This window comes from Stegostoma tigrinum, chromosome 4, assembly GCF_030684315.1.
Source record: "Stegostoma tigrinum isolate sSteTig4 chromosome 4, sSteTig4.hap1, whole genome shotgun sequence".
Taxonomy (NCBI): domain Eukaryota; kingdom Metazoa; phylum Chordata; class Chondrichthyes; order Orectolobiformes; family Stegostomatidae; genus Stegostoma; species Stegostoma tigrinum.
Window position 1 is genome coordinate 76,400,137 of NC_081357.1, and position 21,624 is coordinate 76,421,760.

Here is a 21,624-nt window from a genome sequence, read left to right on the forward strand (position 1 = left end):
CTTCTTTAAATCAGAATACCAAAACTGCACACAGTAAAGTGTGGTATCATTAAAGCCCTGCCCAACTGTAGCATCTGAAAGCAGACTAATCACTGAAGGAATGGAATGTGACAACAGGAACACGCAAACTAGAACGATAAATACACTGACTTGGAAATCAGATTGACTCTGCAGTTTATGAAAAATGGGATGCAGCTAATAGGATATTTTGTTGGGCAGAACTTGCAAAAGTGATGTCTGGGGGTCCTTAAGCATTAATTAAACAAGTAAGGGATATGGGATTCATGAATAACAGAGAGACATGCTGATATTAGAAAGGAATATCAGGGATATAAATGGAGCTTTGTGGAATAAAAAAAACTTAAGGCATGCATTAGCAATAGCTACACACAATCTAGCTATGAAATTAATAAGGGCTTGAAACGTTCTGCTCAGATTAAGCTACCTGAACAATTCTGGGTAAAAACAGTTGGCCTGACTTTTCCAAATGTTTCCCATTGGCACAACGCATGTATATGTAGGTGGTGCAATTGTGCGGTGATTATAAGAAAAATAGCTAAATGTTGGGAAAAAGAACAGGGACTGCATTTGTAAAGTAGCCGGATTTACAAAGGGCCTGGGCGCTATCACCCACCTGGGTGATGTCATAGCTGGACAGGTGATGACATCCCAATGTTTACATCTGAGCCCCCGCTCCTGCCCTGTGCTCCAGTAAACCCCGCACCGCCCCTGACGGGTGACCTGGAAACCCCACACGGCCCTGGTCCGATGACCGCACAAACCTCAAGGCCGAGCTGACCTTTGATGTTATCCCGATAAAAGCGGTTACTCTCCTCGACCGTGCTGAAGCCGGCATACTGCCGGATGGTCCACGGCCTGTAGGTGTACATGGTGGGGTACGGACCCCGGGTGTAAGGCCACTTGCCCGGAAGCTCCTCGGGCAGTTCCGCCGTGTCCCGCTTGGTATAAACAGGCTTGATGGCGATTCCCTCTGGCGTTTTCCATATCAAATCTTCAGCTTTCTTGCCCTTCAGCTGCTTCTCCGCTAAAGCGACCCATTCGGGGTGCAGGACGTGCTGTCCGCGGCAGGGCACCACCTCAACAAAGGACCACCGTCCCCTCCAGTGACAAAAAGCTCGCCGTGCCCACATGTCGCCAAAGGGAATGGGTCCTCTGGTGTCCCAGAGTCCAGGCCCAGGGCTGAGTGACAAACACAGGAACCAATCACAGCCTGTACTGTCACATAGTCACAACGTAGTTCCAGCCTCAGCCAATGAACACGAGGGGTGGGTTGGCTACGTGAATGTCAGGATGTCCCAGAGGGAGGGAGCTGGTAGTGGGTAGTGTTCTTATTGTATGGTGCAGTCGCAGAGTAGCAGAGCTAGGAGGTCATTAAGGAGCTGTGTACAGTGTTGATTAGGCCAGATCTGGAGTACTGGTGTTAAAACTGTACACATATATATCATAAATAAACTGGCCAACGCACTATATGTGTTCACAGTGCAGAGAAAGATGCACTAGGATGTTGCCCTGTGCTGGAAACTTTTAAATATTAAGATAGATTACATTGACTTGGATTGTTCTCCTTGGAGCGGAGAAGGCTGAAGGTGTCTTAGTTGAGGTATGCAAAGTTATGAGAGCATAGATCGGAATAAACTTTCCTTCCTAGCAGAGATGGGTCAAATACCACAAGACATAGACTTAAGGAAAGGGGCCCGAGGTTTAGAGGGGATTTAGAACATAGAACATAGAACAATACAGCGCAGAACAGGCCCTTTGGCCCTCAATGTTGCGCCGACCTGTGAACTAATCTAAGCCCAAACCTCTACACTATCCCATCATTATCCATATGCTTATCCAAGGACTGTTTAAATGCCCCTAATGTGGCTGAGTTAATTACATTGGCAGGCAGGGTGTTCCACGCCCTTACCATTCTCTGAGTAAAGAACCTGCCTCTGACATCTCTTAAATCTATCACCCCTCAATTTGTAGCTATGCCCCCTTGTACAAGCTGAAGTCATGATCCTCGGAAAAAGACTCTCACTGTCCACCCTATCTAATCCTCTGATCATCTTGTACGTCTCTATTCAATCCCCACTTAGCCTCCTTCTCTCCAATGAGAACAGACCCAAGTCCCTCCGCCTTTCTTCATAGGGCCTGAGCTCCAGACCAGGCAATATCCTGGTAAATCTCCTCTGCACCTTTTCCAATGCTTCTACATCCTTCCTGTAATGGCATGACCAGAACTGTACACAATAGCGTTTTGTACAGTTGCAGCATGACATCATGGCTCCGGAACTCATTCCCTCAACTAATAAAACCTAACACACCGTAAACCTTCTTAATAGCACTATCAACCTGGGTGACAACTTTCAGGGATCTATGTACATGGACACCAAGATCCCTCTGCACATCTACACTACCAAGAATCTTTCCATTGACCCGGTATTCTGCCTTCATATTATTATAAACTCCATTTGCCATCTTTCGACCCAATTCAGCAGTTTATCCAAGTCTCCCTGCAACCTGTAACATTCTTCCATACGGTCCACCACTTCACCGACTTTAGTGTCATCTGCAAACTTACTAACCGTCCACCAATGCCTGCATCCAAGTCATTTTTAAAAATGACAAACAGCAGTGGTCCCAAAGCAGAACCTTGAGGCACACCACTAGTGACCGGACTCCAGGCTGAATATTTTCCATGAACCACCACTCGTTGCCTTCTTACAGAAACCCAGTTTCTAATGCAGAGTGCTAAATCTCCCTCAATCCTGTGCCTCTGTATTTTCTCCATTAGCCTACCATGTGGAACCTTATCAAAGGCTTTACTGACGTCCATGTACACCACGTCAACTGCCCTACCCTCATCCACTTGCTTGGTCACTGTCTCAAAAAACTCAATGAGGTTTGTGAGACACGACCTGCCCTTGACGAATCTTTTAACTATATTTCCCTATTTTTGTACCCTGTACCTAAGATTTTATACATTGGTACCTTTGGACGTAAGATGGTGCCAGAAATGGCTACATCATACACTTTTCACTGTACTCCTGTATCTCTGTATTTGACTAAACACGACAATAAAATCTAATTCTAGTTGCAAGGATTACGTGTGAATATTTGAAACAGAGTATTAATCTTTATATCAAGTCTGGTGTAAAAATGAAAGTAACATCTGTTTCATGTTTAATTCTTGATACCGTAAGATTTCTAATGCTTTTGGTAAAAATACTTAATAAATACCTTAATTGTTGATACAAAAGCAGCAGTGACATACGAGCAAAGGCGAGGTGGTAGTGTTAATTTACTGAAGTCTTTTTCATCACGGAGAGAAACAGCTAGAGCCTGTGGACATAATAATTGCAGGTTGGCAATCCTATGCTCCACTCGAACAACATATAGTGCAGGTCCAGAAGCAAGGAACAAACGTGAGTCACGGTGACTCCAGCAGATGGCTGTAATGAGGTGCAGGGCATTTAAGCAGAAACATTTTCAGCCACAGGGTCTTGAGTACCTGGAAATTGCTTAAGGTAGGGCTGGTGAATCTATATGCTTGATGAAAGATCAATGGAAAACTTCAAGGGTAGCAATAAAATCACTCTGGAAAAGCTGCCTGAGTGAAAAGATTGACTGAGAAGCTAGGCATGCTAAACATCCCTGAGGCTGATGTTCATTAATGGTACTGGCAGGTGATGGCCAGAGTTTGAGTGCTGCATTCAATGGTCATGGTGCCTGAACAGTTGCAGTTTCAACTTTGGTTGGTTCTGGTGTAGATGGTGGCATGGCAATGGAGGATTGATGGCAGCACAGATGTTGATGAGCCGCCTGAGGAGTGATGGACTCCCTTTAAGCTGTATCTTCTTTGATTTTTCTTATTCTTAAAACTATTCAAAATGGTGCCAGATCATGGTGACATTAGACAAAACTTTTCACTGTATTTTACTGTTTTTTCTCATTGTAAAATGCACTTGGCAATGAATCATTCATTCACCGCAGTGTGAAAAAATTTTATACTGACCCAAATCTTCAGACTGGAATTCCTTCCATCTGTAAATCTGGATGTGCCATCTTCACCCCCAGCAGTACTCTGATGAAGAAGTGCCCTGACCCAAAACGCCAACTTCCCTGCTCCACTGATTCTGCCTGGCCTGCTGAGTTCCTCCAGCTCCACACTGATATCTCTGATGCTTTGAAGCATCTTCTCCACATGGGTTATAGTGTATTGGGGTGGTGGGTGTACATTGACTTTGTTTCCCCAAAGTGATGTACAAACAAGGTGACATCTTGAAGCGGTGTAACAGCCAGTACAACGAACTCAGAGTAAATAGCATTTGTGATTTCCTTTACCCTCACCTTGTTATCTACTTGGGTATGCCAGTTTTGGAAATGTAGAAGCAATTGAAGCAGCATAGTGAGACTTACAAATAGAAAAATCGAAGAGACATACAAAAGTCTTTTCTTCTGGAGATACATGAAACACCTGAAGTTTGCAGGACAGCACAATCTGTGCCGCTTCCAGAAGAATGATTTATCTGATTGAAAGAAAGAGAAAATAAGAGAACTCTGTTGTTAGATGAAATGGCTGGTTTCCTATTGAACTCAACATGGCAAATCTGACTGGAATTACCCAAAGCTTGTGCAGAATTTTGAACATGTTTTTAGTTGACTGTAGGTATCAAATAAAACTTACAAGGTTTAGGGGCCTGTGCCAGGAAATGGGATTAGAGTAGATTGGTGCTTGGCCTCTTTCTGCGGAAGGGCCACTGGACCCAAAACATTAACTATGTTGTTTCCTTCACAGATGCTGCCAGGCTTGCTAAGCTTTTCCAGCAATTTTGTTTTTGTTCCCGATTTACAGCATGCATAGTTTTTTCGGCCTGTTTCCATGCATTATTACCTTGTGACTCTATCTATGGAGGGACACCAAATTAATGTCTCAAATCTGGGAAACGTGTATGTCTTCCAGTGCAAACAGCTGTCAGACAACCAAGTGTTGCAGACTGGCACGTTTCAAAGTTCAGGACTAAGGCCTGCCACAAAAGCTTAGGGAAGCTGCTGCAAAGTGGCAATTAAGAAAGATCACTGCCTTAAGAACCTTGTATATCAAGGGGCTGGAAATTTGTAAAATCTCTTGGGCTGTATGTTTGCTATGTAAGAATGTCGTAAATGTTAACTGTCTTGGTAAAATAATAACATAAATTGGGTGATAATGGTGGTGATGTTGTGGTAATATCACAGAGGCCCAGGCTAATGCTTTGGGACATGAATTTAATTCCCACCATGGTAGCTGATGGAATTTAAAACTCTTAACAAATCTGGCAATAGCTAGGCTTCTGGTGACTGCGAAACAATTGTCAGTTTTTGTAAAAATGCAGCTGACTCGGTCATGTCTTTTAAAGAAGGAAATATGCTATCCTCTGTCACTCCTGACCGACAACAGTTCCCTCTGAAATGTCCTAGCAAGCCACTAGTTGTACCAAGTTGCTATTAAGTCTAACGAAAGGAATGAAGCCAAATGGGCCAACCAGCATGGACCAGGAAACCAGAAACAAAAATGACAAACCTAAACTTATCACTCCTACTTTGTAACACCAGTGGGCTTCTACCATGATGTTGGCCTTTATTTGGAAAGGCAAATACAATGTTGGCAACAAAAACAGAAGTTGCTGGAAGAGAACGGTAGGTCTGGCAGCATCTGTGAAGAAAAAAAATCAGAGTTAACGTTTCACATGTAATGACTTGCTCAGAATTTGCCTGGAAGCGATGTGGCAGTGAGATAATACAATATTGGCATTTGTTACAAGAGGAGTAGCATATGGAAGCAGGGATATACTTCCGAGGCTTTACAAAGCTCTGGTCAGGCCATAATTAGAACATTGTGAGCAACATTGGGCCCTATACTTCAGGAAGGATATACTGGCCCTGGAGTGGGTCCACAGGAAGTTCTTAAGAATGGTCCCAGGAATGAAAGGCTTAACATATGAGGAACGTCTGATGACTCTGGGTCTATACTTGTTAGAGTTTAGAAGGATGAGGGGGGATCTAATTGGAACTTACAGAATACTGAATACTCTGGATAGAGTGGACATTGGGAAATGTCTCCATTGGTACTAGAGACTAGGGCCCAAGGGCATAGCTTTAGAGTAAAGGGAAGACCCTTTAGAATGGAGTTAAAGAGAAAATTCTTCAGCCAGAGAGTGGTGAATCTATGATATTTATTGCCATAGAAGGCTGTGGAGGCCAGGTCATTGAAGATATTTGAGACAGACATAGATAGGTTCTTGATTATCAAGGGAAGAAAGTCGGACAATGGGGTTGAGAGACTTATCAGCCATGATTGAATGGTGGAGCAGAAACAATGGGCCAAATGGTCTAATTTCTGCTCCTGAGTTTTGTGATTTTATGGTTGTATAATCTTATAATTGGGAGAACTACCCAACATATTTGTCAAGTAACAATCTAACAAAGTGTTACGAGACAGACAGCCAAGTTGAATTAGCCTCCCTATTCCTCTATTTGCAATACCGTAAAATTAAAACATTCAAAAACGCTCAACATCGACCCCAAATAGTTCTGGATGTGAGTTTGCTCGCTGAGCTGGAAGGTTCATTTTCAGACGTTTCGTCACCTTTTTTTTAAAATTTGAAAAAATATACTTTATTCATAAGATGTACAAAAAATAAAACATTTATACACCTACCCAGTCATGCAAGCCGCTCCGAGTTACCTGGGGGTACGTACACCAACTAAAAGAAGCAAAAAAAAACAAAGCAAAGAAAATGCCCCGGCAGTCATCACCCCGCACAGTCCCAGTTGGCCCCCTGACCAGTTAGGAAAGGCGCCAGCTGGGCCCAGTTACCAGATAGGGCCCTTTTTTACCATTCTGGACGAGGGGTTTCATATGGTGGTCCTTCCCCACCGCGCCTTGGCGGCGGCTGCCCCAAGCTTTAGCGCGTCCCTCAGCACGTAGTCCTGGACCTTGGAGTGCGCCAGTCTGCAACATTCAGTCGGGGTCAGTTCTTTCAGCTGGCAGACCAGCAAGTTGCGGACAGACCAAAGAGCGTCTTGTACCGCATTGATGGTCCTCCAGGCGCAGTTGATGTTGGTCTCGGTGTGCGTCCCGGGAAACAGCCCGTACAGCACGGAGTCCCGCGTCACGGAGCTGCTTGGGACGAACCTCGACAAATACCACTGCATCCCCCTCCAGACCTCCTGCGCATAGGCACACTCCAGAAGGAGGTGATCGACAGTCTCGTCCCCCCGCAGCCACCTCGAGGGCAGCGTGCGGTGGCGCAGAGATTCCGGGCGTGCATAAAGGATCTCACTGGCAGAGCCCCTCTCACCGCCAGCCAAGCAATGTCCTTGTGCTTGTTTGAAAGTTCTGACGATGAGACATTCTGCCAAACGACTTTGGCAGTCTGCGTGGGGAAGCACATGACGGGATCCACCCTCTCCTTTTCCCGAAGGGTCTCGAGGATACTACGTGCTGACCACTGCCTGACGGCCTTGTGGTCGAAGGCGTTTCCCTTCAAAGATTTCTCCACGAAGGACAAGTGGTACGGGACGGTCCAACTTCTCGGAGCGTTCCGCGGCAACGAGGCCAGGCCCACCCTTCGCAACACCGGGGACAGGTAGAACCTCAGTAAGTAGTGACACTTGGTGTTTGCGTACTGAGGATCTACGCACAGTTTGATGCAGCCGCACACAAAGGTAGCCATCAGAGCGACGGTGGCGTTCGGTCCGCCCTTTCCCTCATTTCCCAGGTCTTTGTACATGGTGTCCCTGCAGACCCGGTCCATCCTCGACCCCCAAATGAAGTGGAAGATGGCCCGGGTGACTGCAGCGGCGCAGGTCCAGGGAATAGGCCAGGCCTGCGCCACATACAACAGTACCGAAAGCCCCTCGCACCTGACAACAAGGTTCTTACCCGCGATGGAGGGGGACCGGAGCGTCCACCTGCCCAGCTTCTGCTTCAATTTGGTGATACGCTCCTCCCAAGTCTTAGTGCACGCCTCAGCTCCACCAAACCAAACACCCAGCACCTTCAGGTAGTCTGTCCTGACGGTGAAGGGGATGAAGGAACGGCCGTCCCAGTTCCCGAAGAACATGACCTCGCTCTTACCCCTATTGACTTTGGCACCCGAAGCCAGTTCAAACTGGCCGCAGATGTCCAATAGTCTACTCACCGACCGACGATTGGTGCAGAAGATGGCGACATCGTCCATGTACAAGGAGGTCTTGACCTGAAGGCCTCCGCTGCCTGTGATAGTCACGCCCTTCAGGCTCACGTCCTTCCTGATGGATGCGGCGAAGGGCTCCACACAGCACACGAACAAGGCAGGAGAGAGCGGGCAGCCCTGCCTGACTCCAGATCTGACAGGAAAACTGTCCGATTCCCACCCGTTGATCGAGACTGCGCTAACGATGTTGGCGTAGAGCAGCCGGATCCAATTGCAGATGCCCTCCCCGAACCCCAATTTGGAGAGGACGTCCCTCATGTAAGCATGAGAGACCCTGTCGAAGGCCTTCTTCTGGTCCAGGCTGACGAGGCAGGTGTCCACCAGACTGTCCTGTATGTAGGCGATCGTATCCCTGATGAGCACGAGGCTCTCAGCGATCTTCCTGCCTGGCACAGCACAGGTTTGGTCAGGGTGAATCACCGACTCCAGGACAGACCTGACCCGGTTGGCTATGACTTTGGCCAGGATTTTGTAGTCCACGTTCAATAGTGAAATGGGACGCCAATTCTTAATTTCTTCCCTCTCCCTCTACCTCTTGTAAATGAGGGTGATGCTGCCCTTCCTCATGGACTTGCACATTTCCCCCGCCCGAAGCGCACTATCGTACACCTCCAGCAGGTTCTGGCCGACCAGGTCCCACAGAGCGGAATATAGCTCGACCGGTAAGCTGTCGCTTCCGGCAGTCCTATTCCTCTCCAAGGACTTGAGGGCTCTGGTCAGCTCGTCCAGGGATATCGGACGGTCCAGCCACTCCCTCGTGCCGTCGTCTAAGACCTCCGTGATAGACGACAGGAACGACTCGGAGGCCGTGCTGTCCGTGGGCTTTGTGTCGTACAGTCCGGCATAGAAGGATCTGCTGATCCTCAAAATGTCGGGCCGAGACGACGTCACCGAGCCGTCGTCCTCCTTCAGCCGGCTAAGCACAGAGCTCTCTGTGCACCTTCTGAAAGAAGAAACGTGAGCACGTCTCGTCCTGCTCCACGGAGCGGCCCCTTGACTGGAAGATTATCCTGGAGGCCTCTGCGGTGAAGAGCGAGGCTTGCTGGCCCCTCGCCTCGCAGAGGTCCTCCGTGACATCGACCCCCATCAACTGCAGAAGGAGCAGGTTCTGCACCCTTTTCTGGAGTCGCGACAGCTTTCCCCACCTCTCTCTCGCCTTCCGAACACCCTTGAGGACAAAGAACCTCTTGATGTTCTCCTTCACCGTCTCCCACCAGTCGCCCGGAGACTCAAAGAGGGGTTTCACAGTTCTCCAACCGGCGTACTCCCTCTTAAGCTCCTCGACGTTCTCTGGGGTCAACAGAGTCGTGTTGAGCTTCCATGTCCCCTTGCCGGCCGGCTGGTCGTCCTGTAAGTGACAGTCGGCCAGGAGGAAGCAGTGGTCAGAGAAGAACACCGGCTCGACGCCGGTGGACCTGACCGAGAACGCCTGTGACACAAACAGGAAGTCTATCCTTGAGCGGATAGACCCGTCTGGCCGCGACCAGGTGTACCTCCGCTGCGCTCCGTCTGCAGGGGTGCTGAAGACGACGAGCAGCGTGGCGTCCTTCACCGTGCCCATCAGGAATCTGGACGTGACATCCAGTGGACTCCCCCCACCCGCTGTCCCCTCACTGGATCTTCCATCTGCATCGATGATGCAGTTGAAGTCTCCGCCTAGGATGACCGGCCTGGACGTAGCCAGCAGGGGTGGAAGCCGCTGCAGGATGGCCAACCGCTCACTCCATACCGCTGGGGCGTACACGTTGAGCAGCCTCAGGGGAGCGTTCCTGTAGGTGCCGTCAGCCACTAGGAGGCGCCCCCCCAACTCCTGAACTTGAGAGATGGTGAAGTTGCGCCCCTGCAGCAGAAAACCAGGCCCGAGGAGTGACAGTCGTTACCCACCGACCAGATCGAAGGCCCACAGGTCCAGGCGCCGGACCATTTCCCGTACCTGCTGAGGTGCGGTATCCCGCAGTCCAGCAGAAACAGGAGGTCTGCCTTGACGGTGGTCAGGTAGGCCAACGTGGATACACATCTTGCGGTGGACTTGACGCTGCGCACATTAATGCTCGCAACCTGTACCCCCATTGTAGGCAGTGACCGCTGTACTCTCCCCAAGTCCAAGGTCCAGCCCCTCCATCTGTCCCTGCATGCCCATTGCCCGGGCTAACTGCTGGACGCTCTCCGGGCTGAGGAAACCGTCCCTGCTGCCTTCCGGGTGGCTTCCCCCCGTCGGGGGTACGGAGGCAGGAGAGTCTGGCTCTGGGTCAGGCTGGGGACGCGCTGCTTCCTCCTTCCCACCTGGAAGTTCCAGGGGGCCCTCCAGTGCCCCAGCGGCACGTGACTGTGTGTCGGAGGGAGCCTCAGGCTGCCTCCCATCACCTGAAAGCGTGGTGCTGCTTTCGTTCTCCCTTGAGATCTTTAACTTCTGCTTCGGTCAGGCCCTCTCCGAATCCCCCTCGTCGGAGGAGCTCTTATAGCCCCCCTGTCGCTGCCTCTTCCCACCTGATGGTTGCGGTTCCTGGGCCCACCGACGCATCTTCCTCCTCGCTTTCCTGACTGTCATCCACTCCCCTGGGTCGCCTGTCACCGCCTCCATCGACTCCGGGTTGTCGGTGGCGGGGGGAGGAGCAGAGCCTGCAGGGGATCTTTGCTGGCCTCGGGCCCATCCTGCGGGGCTGGGCCCTCCTGCACGACCTGGCCCTCCTGCACATTAGTGGGGTCATTGCAGGGCCCTGGTGCCTTCCTCTCCTCCGGGCGGGGGGGGGGGGGGGGGGCGGCAGGCCCCGCATTGTCCCTGCCGGCGACCTGGTCCCGTGCTGCGGGCATGCCCTATAGAGGTGGCCCACTTCCCCGCAAAGGTTGCGGCTTTTCTCCTGTGAGCCATCCTTTGCAAGGTGTCCCTCCTTCCTGCAGTTCCTGCAGATGGTGGCTTTGCAGTCGGCCGCCACGTGACCTGACCTACCACAGGCATGGCAGACTTTAGGTTGCCCTGCATAGGACAAGTAGCCCTTGCTCCCGCCGATCGCGAAGCTGGACAATGGGTGTATGACGTTCCCGTCCGCGCCCATCCTCTGCGTCACCTTGACCTGCCTCTCACTGGTCCAGATGCCAAAGGGGTCCATGATGTCAGTTAGGTCCCCTTCCACCTTCACGTACCTTCCAAGGAAGGTCAGGACATCAACTGCTGGCACATGCGGGTTGTACATGTGTACAGTCACCGTACGGCTCCTCTGCGCTGGCATCACAAACAGCGGGGCAGCGGTCAATACAGAGAGGGGGCCCTCACTTCCTTTCTACTTGAAAACCTCCAGGAAGCGCTCACAAAGCTTGGCACTCCTGAAGGTCACATCGTAAAAACCTCCTCCGGGGAAATCCTGCAGGCAGTAAATGTCCGCAGCAGCGAACCCACAACAGTCCAACAGGACCCTCTTTACGAAGAAGGTGCGGTCCACAGGTGCACCTTCATCCACCTTCTTCATGGAAACACGGATGGTGTTCCGGACCCCCTGACCTGGGGCACAAGCACTTGTCGCAGCCATCGTTGCAGGTTGACTGCTCCCCTGAACCAGCGTTAGGCCGAAGCCAGCATTAAGATCCACTGGTTGCAAGGGTGCACAGCCAACCCAACATCTTCCTTTCACCTCCAACCCAGCGCTCTCCTCCTCTCGGTCCACAAGAGAGTGGGTCTTTATTTTGCTCCCGATGTAAGCTGGTTCACTGAGCTTGAAGGTTTGTTCCCAGATGTTTCGTCACCATTCTAGGTAACATCAACAGTGAGCCTCCGACGAAGCACTGGTATTATGTCCCGCTTTCTATTTATCTGTTTAGGTTTCCTTGGGTTGGTGATGTCATTTCCTGTTCTTTTTCTCAGTGGATGGTACCAACGCAGGAAATGACATCACCAACCCAAGGAAACCTAACCAGATAAATAGAAAGCGGGACATAATACCAGTGCTTCGTCAGAGGCTCACTGATGATGTTACCTAGTATGGTGACGAAAGGTCTGAAAACGAACCTTCCAGCTCAGCGAGCAAACTCACATCCAGAACCTCAACCTGAGCTACAAATCTTGTCAAAATTCGCTACCCCAATAGTTTTCAACCAGACTTATTTTGAATTATTCTGAATACAGTAGCTTTGGCAGAGCAAATTTAAGCAACAAGGTAATATAATGCCTATGATTTAAACCCAATCTTTTTCAATGCTAGTCCATGTTCACACAATGCCAGACAGAAAAACAGTTAAATGATAAATCAAAGGCAAAATGAGAGCTGTAACAGGATAGTTTTCTTACTTAGTCTCCACAATCTGTAATATTACAGGCACATTGCATGGTTTCTGAAGACATTGCTCAATGCAAACAGCTTCCAGTAGGCTCTGATGAATATCACTTAATTCTTATAACTGAGAATTATTCTCCGAATTTTAAATAAATTGATAATGGGAGGATAACCAGGAAGCAATCAAATTTCCATTCTGTAGTCTTTGTCGGCCACAATCCTGATATAAAAAAAACCCACTGTTCGAAACCAGTGCAAACTTTGGTTTCTCTTTCTGTTTTTATCCCAACCCTATCTTTATTAGACTGATTGTAACCAGAAGTCCCTATGAGGCTCCTGTAAACATTTAAACGTCCACTGTCTGTTTGAGCATATTGGCTCTCCGAAGTTGAAACACCTATAAGTACTTGAACAAAATTCAACCTGCAATTTACTTCTAGATTGTTACTCATAGCTCAAATGCCATCTTCAGCTGTTGACTCATAATTTGCAGGTCTAAACCAAAAGTGATAAAAATAAAAGAAATGAAGGTGTCAATTGTCATAATGATACCTTGCAGGCAATGTGTCAAACGTCACCACTGTTGAGTTTGCTCTGTTCCACTGGCAAGACAACCCGACCAGAGATGTCAGTAGTCCTCCATGTCAAACTGTAATTGAAAAGAATGAAGGGTGAAAAAGGTACAGAATGTATTCTTGGTTAGGATTTCAACATTTATCACGAAGGGTAACTCAGTTTCGTCAAGAACATAAGTGCCAGACTGGATCTGAGTCACAGGAATTAAAAAGAGGAAAGAAAAACTTACCTGGCCTTGTCCAATCTGGTTACCAATCTAGAAGTAGTGGCCATCACAGAGATAAAGGAGGTAAAATCCTGTCTTCACATTGAGAATACCTCCATCACGTGTGACACTAAAGCCGTGCTATATGGGGTATATGTTAAACAGACCTAGCGACTCAAAACATGGGCAGCCTTGAGGCATGATGGACTATCATCATTAGCAAAACTATATTCAATGGCAATTTGTAACCTCATGGCCCAGCATGTCATCAACTCTACAATTGCTGTCAAGCTGGGGGATAGAGCAAGTTCAATGGAGAGTGAAGGAGGGCATGCTAAGAACAACATAGGGCACACCAAAAAATGAACTGTCAACCTATTGAAGCTATAACACAAGACAATTTTCATGCCAAACCACATGCCATGGACAAAGCCAAATGATACCACAAATCGATCACAATTGATCGGATTGAAACTTTGTAATCCTGCTGCATTCATCCCTGAATTGTGATGGACAGGTAAAGAACTAATAGGAGCAGATGGCTCCAAAATATTCCCATCCTTAATGATGGTGGGCCATCATATCAGTGTAAAAGCGTAAAATAGGCTATTATTTAAATGGAGAAAAGCTGCAGAAAGCCGCAGCACAAAGAGACTTGGGGATATTTAATACAAAACACAGAAAACTATTATACAGATGCAGCAGGAAGGCTCAAGGAATGTTGGCACTTGCTTCAAGGGGTTTGGAGTATAATGGTAGGGAAATCTTACTGCAACTATATTAGATGCTGATGAAACCACATCTGCAGAGCAATTTGATGCCCTTATTTAAGAAATGATAGTTTATTGGAGGCAAGTCAGAGAAGATTCGCTAGGATGATTCAAATATGGAGGAATGGTCTTATGAGCAAAGTAAAACAGATTGGGAGGCTTCTCATTGGAATTTAGAAGAATGAGAGGTGACCTCATTGAAATATATAGGATTCTTAAGCACCTTGACAAGGTGAGTGCTGAGAGGATGTTTCTCCTCATAAGAGAGTGTAGGACCAGAGGACATTGTCCAATTTAAGATTGAAATGAAAAAAATAATTTCTTCTCTCAGAAGGTTGGGAGTCTTTGTGTATATTTAAGGCTCAGCTGGATAGACTCTTGACCAGTAAGGGAATCAACATTTATGGGAAAATGCAGGAAAGTAAAGGTGAGGCATGCTGAATCAGCCACGATCCTATTGAATGATGGAGCAGGCTTGAGGAGGTGAATAGCTTACTCCTGTTCCTATTTCTTATGGTCTTATTTTCCTTTCCTCCTGAAGTGCCATGCTTCATGGAATCCAATCTTCAACCACTTGAGCTCACTCTTTATGATATTAAAAAGGTATTAGACGCTGAAAATATCATGGGCTCTGCCAGTATTTCATAAATAGTACCAAAAACTGGAGCTGCAGAATTACTTGTGCTCTAAAAGAATCTGTTCAAAACAGCAACTCTTCTGGCAACTACCAGACAATGTGGAAAATTGCTCAGGTGTGTCCTGTGCAAAAATCAGGACTAATCCAAATCAGCTGATTACTGTCCTAACAGTCTATTCTTGATCATCAGCAAACTGATGGAAGGACCATCAATTCTGATAGACCCAGTCAGTTCCTCACCTCATTACAGCATTGCTCCTACGATGGACGGAAGAGATAAATTAGAGATGTGATGTGAGAGTGACTGCCCTTGACACCATGGCATTACGTGAAGGAGCCTTTGCAAAATTGCAGTCAGTGTGAATTGGGGAAAATTTCTCCGATGGTTGGAGTCGTAGCTGGCCCAAAGGAAGATTGTTGTGTATATTGAAGGCTATCATCTATATTCCGGGACATCACTGCAGGTTTTCTAGGCCATGGTGGTGTCCTAGGCTTAGCCATCTTCAGCTGCTTAATCATAAAGACAGTGATGATGTTTATGAACGATTGCACAACATTCTACACCATTTACAATTCCTCAGCTTCTGAAGCAACACATGCCCAATGCAACAATGCCAGGCATTACTGGACATTTTTTACAAGTACAGTTTTGAAAGACATTGTTTTATTTTGCATTTGTTCTTTAAATTCATTGTCTTTTAAATTTATGAATAAAATTTGAATTGGAAAATATGGTCATAATTTGTAGCCTTTCGTCAGACCTGAGAAAAGTTAGAAGTGTAATTGGTTTTGAACAGATGAAAAGGGAACAGGTGGGAAAAGAACAAAATGTCTTTCACAGGGTGAGGGCTTAAAAGATTGAATTACAAAAGGCTTTATAGTTCAAGTCTAAATGGGTGTGGTAATAGAACCAGGAAAGAAATAAAATGTGTCCAGAGATGGTATGACTGGCAGGTCATGAATACTGCCATCTGAACATGAAGGAAGTAACTGAGTGATAAATACTCTGAAAGAGGCCACTTGGCTTGTTGTGTGCATGTTGGCACTCTGCAAGAACAACTTACCTAATTCCACTCCCTGCCTTTTCAGCATTTTTTTCACTGAAAAAAAGTGAATAAAACCAAATCAAGTTGAATGGTCATATGATGCCTTATCCCTCCCATTATCATACTGTAATCAGTTCAAGGACACAAAGTCTTATCAATTGACTGATTAGAGGACCCAACTAACTTGTACATGGTTTTCCTTCCTTTGTACTTTGATCAGCCTATTTAGCTAGTCATTTAAATTGCAAGATCAAGTTATATGTATCGGCCCATACTTTAAAATGTATGTCTCTCAGCGATAATGTAAATAGCAATTTTTTTTAAATAGGAGAAGAAAAATATGTTGCACAAACTAGAAAAAAAGGAATTATCAGCTTTAAAGTAAAAGTAGATATCCTTTCAAAAATAGATACTAAAAAATAGTCATGCTTTAACTCAGTAAAGAATTTGGTTTTGTAAAAATAATTTTTTGGCTTCATTTTAACATGCTGCCAAAAATAAATTCAGTTAGATGGAAATCAAGTTACAAGAATGTTGATCTCACTGCTATATTATTAGCCAGTGGGATGTCAGTTATCTTAGTTGAGTGGGTAGCTGGTTTGCAACACAGATTGATGGTAACAGTGCGGCTTGAATTCCCATACCTGCTGAGGTTCCCATGAGTGTTCTAGTTTTCAAATTTTGCTGAGCTGCGGTGACTGTCAGGTTAAACTTGCTACCAGTCATCTCTCCCTGCTGAGAGCAGCCATATGGTCATCTGGGATTATGGCAACTTTGATTTATTAACTAGCCTTTATGAGCCTCCAACTATGGAGAAGCTGAATGTTCGCTAGCATTTTATACTGAATATAAAAGTGCAAGAAATTGGAGCAAGAGTAGTCCACGTAGTATCTTAGGCCCATAAAGTGAAGGCTGATTTGATTTTGCGTAAACTTTAGCTTTTTCCCTGATTGATCCTTGTACCCTTTCACATCCCTGTAAATTAAGCATCTAACAATCACAGACTTGAATACGTTCAATTTTATTCTCCACAGTTGTTTGAGTAAGAGATATTGATGAGCCTTAATGTTTCCCAGCACAGAAAGAGGTGTTTCAACCCTTCATAATAATAAAATGTGAGGCTGGATGAACACAGCAGGCCCAGCAGCATCTCAGGAGCACAAAAGCTGACGTTTCGGGCCTGGACCCTTCATCAGAGAGGGGGTGGGGTGAGGGTTCTGGAATAAATAGGGAGAGAGGGGGAGGCGGACCGAAGATGGAGAGAAAAGAAGATAGGTGGAGAGGAGAGTATAGGTGGGGAGGTAGGGAGGGGATAGGTCAGTCCAGGGAAGATGGACAGGTCAAGGAGGTGGGATGAGGTTAGTAGGTAGGAGATGGAGGTGCAGCTTGGGGTGGGAGGAAGGGATGGGTGAGAGGAAGAACCGGTTAGGGAGGCAGAGACAGGTTGGACTGGTTTTGGGATGCAGTGGGTGGAGGGGAAGAGCTGGGCTGGTTGTGTGGTGCAGTGGGGGCAGGGGACGAACTGGGTTTTGGGATGCGGTGGGGGAAGGGGAGATTTTGAAGCTGGTGAAGTCCACATTGATACCATTGGGCTGCAGGGTTCCCAAGCGGAATATGAGTTGCTGTTCCTGCAACCTTCGGCACCAGCACCAGCACCCTGCACCAGCTTCAAAATCTCCCCTTCCCCCACCGCATTCCAAAACCAGCCCAGTTCATCCCCTCCACCCACTGCATCCCAAAACCAGTCCAACCTATTTCTGCCTCCAATACCTGTTCTTCCTCTCACCCATCCCTTCCTCCCACCCCAAGCCGCACCTCCATCTCCTACCTACTAACCTCATCCCACCTCCTTGACCTGTCCGTCTTCCCTGGACTGACCTATCCCCTCCCTACCTCCCCACCTATACTCTCCTCTCCACCTATCTTCTTTTCTCTCCATCTTCGGTCCGCCTCCCCCTCTCTCCCTATTTATTCCAGAACCCTCACCCCATCCCCCTCTCTGATGGGTCCAGGCTCGAAACGTCAGCTTTTGTGCTCCTGAGATGCTGCTGGGCCTGCTGTGTTCATCCAACCTCACATTTTATTATCTTGGATTCTCTAGCATCTGCAGTTCCCATTATCACTTTCAACCCTTCATGTTTGCTTTGGCCATCAAGCACCCATCTATTCCAGTTCCACTTTTCAACACTTAGCCTGTAACCTTGTATGGTATTGTGTTTCAAGTGTTAATGTAAATACTTACTTAAATGTGATAACATAGTGTGAAGCTGGATGAACACAGCAAGCCAAGCGGCATCAGAGGAGCAGGAAAGTTTCATGTTTTGGGTCAGGACACTTCTTCAGAAAAAAAAAGGGTCCTGACCCAAAACGTGAAGCTTTCCTGCTCCTCTGATGCTGCTTTGCCTGCTGTTTTCATCCAGCTTCACACTGTGTTATCTCGGATTCTACAGCATCGGCAGTTCCTACTATCTCTGTAACTTATTTAAATGTGATGGTTCTTACCTCTACAACCCATTTAGTTGGTGAGTTTGAGATATCTATCACCTACTGGATAAAAACATTCTTCATTAAATCCCCTCTAAAGCTCCTTCCCAAATTTATGTATCTTGGTTATTGACATCTTTATTAAGGGGAAAGCTTATTCCTGTCTATTTATATAAGGAGTAAGGCACTGAAAGCATGTGTTTTCAAATAAACTTGTTGGAATATAATTTGGTATTGTGTGATTTTTGACCTCACAGTTTGTATACCTTCAGCCTTCTTTGCTTTAAAGAACTGGTGCCTCTTTGTAGTTAAAATGTATACAATACTCCAGCTGTGGTCTAATTATTATCTTATGCAGCTTCAACATAATCTCTCTATTCTTGATTTCAACACTTCAACTAAGGAAGGCAAATATCTCCTATACCTTTTTAATAACCTTATCCACCTATACTGTTCCCTTGAAGGATCTATTCACATACATACCAAGATCCTTCTAATCCTCTGTATTTTCTAGGGTTAGAGGAAAGATAAAAAACAAAGAAAATTACAGCACAGAAACAGGCCCTTCAGCCCTCCAAGCCTGCGCCAATCCAGATCCTCTATCTAAACCTGTCGCCTATTTTCCAAGGATCTGTATCCCTCTGCTCCCTGCCCATTCATGTATCTGTCTAGATGTATCTTATATGATGCTATTGTGACCGCCTCTACCACCTCTGCTGGCAAAGCATTTCAGGTGCCCACGACCTTCTGCATAAAGAACTTTCCACGCGTATCTTCCTTAAACTTTTCCCCACTCACCTTGACATCATGACCCCTAGTAATTGAATCCCCCACTCTGGGAAAAAGCTTCTTGCTATGCACCCTGTCTATACCTCTCATGATTTGATGCTTTGACTTAATGAAGTAAGCAAAGATTACGTCAACTGCACTATCCCCATCTTAAGTAGTTTTAGGCATCCAGGTTTATATATCATTCAAATGTCATGAACGGGTGTAGAAAAGAATCAAAAAGACTATTGAATTCTGACATTTCTATTTAGAGGGCTGAAATAAAAGCCCAGCTACAACAGAACCATATCTTGATCATAAGCATGGGACAAGAGAGTTTTCTGGACACCATAGCTTGCAAATGAAATATTGATTTTGAAATGAGTATACTCTAGGCTTTGAGACATTCGACTAGTGATTTACAATTCCTCAATCTGAGCACAGTCGAAAGCCTCTATTTCACTGACTGCTAATGCAACCTGCTGTACTGAGTTTTCTTTGTAATTTCAAAGACAAGTCAGTTGTTTCCAAGCGTTGTTCATCTGACCCAGCATCAGTTAGGACCAAATCTTTGAAGCTGGCTTGGTCAGTTATGTTACCATCATGTTCTGCTTGGTGGTGGAAATTGAAATACATCATTAACGTTTCCCAGAGCCTCCTCACAGAATCCTTACAAAAAGAAATAGACCATTCAGCCCATCAAGTCTGCACAGACCCTCTGAAGAGCAAAGCATCCCCTCCACTCTATTTCTGTAACCTTGTATTTCCCACAGCTTATTAACACAGCCTGCACATCCCTGGGCACTCTGGGCAATTTAGCATGGCCAACCCATCTAACCTGTGTATTTTTGGACTGTGGGAGGAAACTGGAGCACCCAGGGGAAACCCATACAGATATGGGAGAATGTGCAAACTCCACACAGATCATTGCTCGAGGTTCCTATTGCTGTGGGACAGCAATGCTAACTACTGAGCCACTGTGCTGCCCTCTTAATGATCTTTACCATGGAGCATTATTCATTAATTAATCATTACCTGATTGTGCACTACTGTGCAATGTAATAATGACTTCTAAAAGGTTGGTTTACTTGGCCACATTAGAAGCAATTAAGAGTCAGCCATGTATTATGGAAGTGACATCGTATCTAGGTCTGCCCAGATAGGGATAACATAGGTTTTTCATGAGATATCACCTATCATTTTTCGACAGTTGATACAGAGGTTTGATAGGCAAAATAGACTCCTCCTATGCTGTAAGTTTACAAGAAAGTATTACATTTATTGAGACTTACAACATTTTTTAGATGTAGAACGTCCAACTCATATCATCTGGGTCTTTCGTCAAATACAATTACAAGACTGCTATATAATTATAAATGTGATTGTATTATATACATGTGTAGAATCATAAACAAGGTGATAAAAATGAAAAGTCAGTAGCATGATATTCCCCACAAAAGCAGACAACACATACCTTGTAAAAACTATCAAGCACATCGCTACACCAAGGTTTTTACGCTTTAGACAACATTAATCAATTAAACGCAAAACATGCATTCAAGATTTTCTTTCACAAGCTATATGATATATTTTATGCCGTCTGTTACTTGTTACTGTGTACTTTTCTTGTAGACATGCTGTTAATACTTACATAATATAATCTGATTTGATAAACTGCATAGGGTGTACAAAATCTTTGTTCTTGGAAATGGAATAATATTAGATTCGTAATTCTGCAATGAAGGCCTTGTTGAATGTTACTCAGAATAAAGAAAACAATGCTATTGGCGTTTCCATTTATAGAATGTATGTCTAAAATGTAGTCGTTGCTGATTGCTTTTGCTCACATAAAAAAAGATTATTTCATCATGCATTCATATGTCACTTTGTATCAGCAATATTTACTGTATTGTAGCTTTCTGCACTTCTTTTCATTTTCAGAGATATTTCAACTTCTATTTCCTGCTGCACATTTTGTAAATGCTTTATACTACCTGGGGTATACAGATCTTTAAAGCTGCAAATTATATTTATTCATGAAACATTTAAAAAACATAAAACGGTCTTTTCTCATTACCAATGATAAACTGCATTTGGTACTTGCATTAAATCGAAGTGTTTTACCCTTCCCTCACCCCTCTCTAACTATGTGATCTCCTAGAGTTCTAAAGTCTTCTAAGATTTCTGTTTTCAACCAATTTGGTCCTTCTGTTCGGAGATAGTGGGAACTGCAGATGCTGGAGAATCCCAAGATAATAAAATGTGAGGCTGGATGAACACAACAGGCCAAGCAGCATCTCAGGAGCACAAAAGCTGACGTTTCGGGCCTAGACCCTTCATCAGAGAGGGGGATGGAAAGAGGGTTCTGGAATAAATGGGGAGAGACGGGGAGGCGGACCGAAGATGGAGAGAAAAGAAGATAGGTGGAGAGGGTATATGTGGGGAGGTAGGGAGGGGATAGGTCAGTCCAGGGAAGACGGACAGGTCAAGGAGGTGGGATGAGGTTAGTAGGTAGATGGGGGTGCGGCTTGGGGTGGGAGGAAGGGATGGGTGAGAGGAAGAACAGGTATTGGAGGCAGAGGCAGGTTGGACTGGTTTTGGGATGCAGTGGGTGGAGGGGAAGAGCTAGG

The 21,624-nt window shown here is 46.0% G+C and overlaps 1 protein-coding gene across 4 annotated transcripts in view; it reads right to left on the bottom strand.

Moving 5' to 3' along the window:
- Positions 1-15,168, bottom strand: part of mmut (methylmalonyl CoA mutase) — a 47,988-nt gene extending 32,820 nt beyond the window's left edge. The window contains exons 1-2 of one of the 4 annotated variants that reach the window (XM_059645437.1): positions 14,937-15,168; positions 13,061-13,157 (exon numbers count right to left, since the gene is read on the bottom strand). Coding sequence is in view for 2 of the 4 variants with exons in the window: in XM_048530941.2 (XP_048386898.1) it covers positions 800-1,151 (352 nt within the window). In the remaining 2 variants the exon portion in view is untranslated. Of the gene's footprint in view, positions 1-782; positions 1,225-13,060; positions 13,158-14,936 lie in introns of those variants that run through there. The other 3 variants (XM_048530941.2, XM_048530943.2, XM_048530942.2) reach the window with 3 other exon arrangements.
- Positions 15,169-21,624: the final 6,456 nt, after the last annotated feature.